Source organism: Protobothrops mucrosquamatus, unplaced genomic scaffold (genome assembly GCF_001527695.2).
Source record: "Protobothrops mucrosquamatus isolate PMUCROS unplaced genomic scaffold, P.Mucros_1.0 scaffold1144, whole genome shotgun sequence".
Lineage (NCBI taxonomy): Eukaryota > Metazoa > Chordata > Lepidosauria > Squamata > Viperidae > Protobothrops > Protobothrops mucrosquamatus.
The window spans coordinates 276753-279207 of NW_015387360.1; the positions used below are offsets into that span (position 1 = coordinate 276753).

A 2455-nucleotide genomic window follows, 5' to 3' on the forward strand; every position below is an offset into this window, starting at 1 on the left:
CTTACTGAACCATCGTAACCATCATTTACAGTCTGAACGAAATCCGTTAAATATTGTTGTGGAATAGTTAGCAAAAATGTTCCCGTGTCCACAATGCCCTGGCAGCCTTCACTGCACCAGCCAGTGGCCTTGTTGCCAATAGAAAATCTATAGATAAGAACACAGAATATTACCAAAACAGTTACAAACAACTAAAGCAGACAACAATTGATAAAACAAATAAAAGCCTATGGACTCTACATACAGCCTTTAATCAGCCTTTACCAACCAGATAGCCCACAAAGGCAATGATGGCTCAGGATGGTTGAAATCTAACAAATGTGGAAAGCATCAATTTGAGGAAGGCTGATCAAGAATCAATGGGACATTTAATTGCAGATGCCATACTTCTTGGAGGAGTAGCTATTAATGTTGGCACCATAGTTATGATCATGCATAAATATTGGTCAATATTTTACAATTAGTATGTCCACTAAACATTCTGCTGTATTTACAGAAGCAAACAGGCATGAATATTGCAACTGATCTTTGGAAAGATCTCTACTAGAAATTTTGGAAGCCAATTACCAAAAACAAAATCTTTAAAGCAAAATGAATGAACTTCAAATATTCGATAGCTTCATGTATGAGAGAATGTATCTCCTCTATAGATTTCACACTCCACAGTATATTAAGTTATTTAATATATTTGTTCAGTGGTGTACTTTGCTAAATTCAGTAGCATTTTCTTTCAACCAAACATGCTTAGGATTGTGTTGCTAATGGGTTTTTATCAACTTTTCTTCATAAATGTATGTCAACACTCATCAGGCTTTCCATCTTCTTGATTGAAAGGTCGTTTTTATTTATTTATTTTTATTTGTATTTAAAACAACCTTTACTTTTCTTTTTATTTATTTATTTTTAATTCAAACTTGTGGCTTGCAATTCTAGGGCTTTGAATGTAGTGATGGAAGTTAAGGTTTCAAATTTCCCTAATGAGAAACTCATCTGAAAATTGCATCTCACTCTTTTCGATGATGAAGCCTTTTTTAATAAGTTGTTTTAAAATATTTTATTGTTCTTACAAATAAAATATTACTATAATACTGCTCTTTTTATATATAAATGTATTAAGATGATTTGATATTATGACTATTGTTACTATTATTGTTTCTGCTGACTGCATCTTGCTCCTTGGTCTGTTTTCTTTGTTGATTCTTACGAAGATTTTATATTTACAGTCAGTTTTTTAGTTTTCTGCACTCCACCCAAGGATGGCAGGTATAGTACTAGCCAATTGAGGATCTGGCTGGCTGGCTGGCTGGCTGGGTGGATGATGAGAAGTGCCCATCTGTTTTCCAAGTTTGTGTCCTTGGCAGAAGAAGGCCTGTCTCTTATTGCTTGCCACAAACATATTTAGAGGTAGCAAACAAGTATTAGATTAATCAGTTCTGCCAAAAGTCTAATGTAGCTAACCAACAAGAGAGAGGAATATCTTTCCATCATTTATAAAGGGTGAAGGAGCAACTCATTCAAATAAAATGGAAGATATAAATCAGAAATAAAGAATATCGCTTACTCTTCTATACCGATCTGCCAGTAACCCTGGTCAGTCATAGGGGCCCAGGTAATTTCCCCAGTGTACATCTGGGGGTCAATGCCTCCCAATATCAGTTCTCCTCCATATTGATAAGTTGGTTGGCTGAAAAGAGAATGAGAAAATGGGCAAAAGAAAGAGTATTAGCTATAGCTTTTCATCCGCTTGTGGACTTTTTGTATAGGATAAACAACCCTACAGGAAATGTGGCCAGAAAATTAAAAAGAAAGTTGTTGAATAAAATTAAAAAATAAAAATGAAGTAAACTGAGTACAGATTGTTGTCCGTTAATTCTGAATATTCACCCATCCCAGGTTCCCCCATTGACATACGCATCCTTCATTCAACTGCCCACTCCACTGAGAATCATATTTTTAAAGGCTATGAAACATTGAACTTTTCATAATTCCAACTGTGAGATAAGAATATAATTAGAGGTACTCATGAGGGTACAAATCTTCTTTTTATATGGATGCTGTGAATAAAGTAATCCTTAGTATATGTGGTGGAATCAATAGCTGAAAGGAAGAAGGATAGAATAGGAGTTAAGAGATACACTACCTTGGACTCTTTGGGGGGGGGAGGAAGTGTATGAGATTAAACATTTAGGGTTAAATCAGGCTTTCCCAAGGGAAGGTGGGCAATTTGGTGAGATTCTTCTGAACTAGTGAATCAACAATAAACAAATCTCTTGACCTTGGATCTGTTCTGGTTGCTTGCACTTAACAACATAAGTTTTTAAACCAGCAATGATTTAACTCAAAAATAATTTTAAATCTCTTTGTTATCCTGATGTTTCCCCTCTCTTTCGATATCATTCATTGCTTGAACTTGATTATATTTGTGATGATGGGATTGAGCCATGAAATAAAAGTA

General features: G+C 34.9%; 1 protein-coding gene across 1 annotated transcript in view; it reads right to left on the reverse strand.

Annotated features, from left to right (window-relative positions):
- Positions 1-2455, reverse strand: part of LOC107291548 (gastricsin-like) — an 8511-nt gene that overhangs the window by 2143 nt on the left and 3913 nt on the right. Inside the window, exons 6-7 of the mRNA XM_015820559.1 lie at positions 1562-1684; positions 6-147 (exon numbers count right to left, since the gene is read on the reverse strand). Coding sequence (XP_015676045.1) covers positions 6-147; positions 1562-1684 — 265 coding nt within the window. The remainder of the gene's footprint in view (positions 1-5; positions 148-1561; positions 1685-2455) is intronic.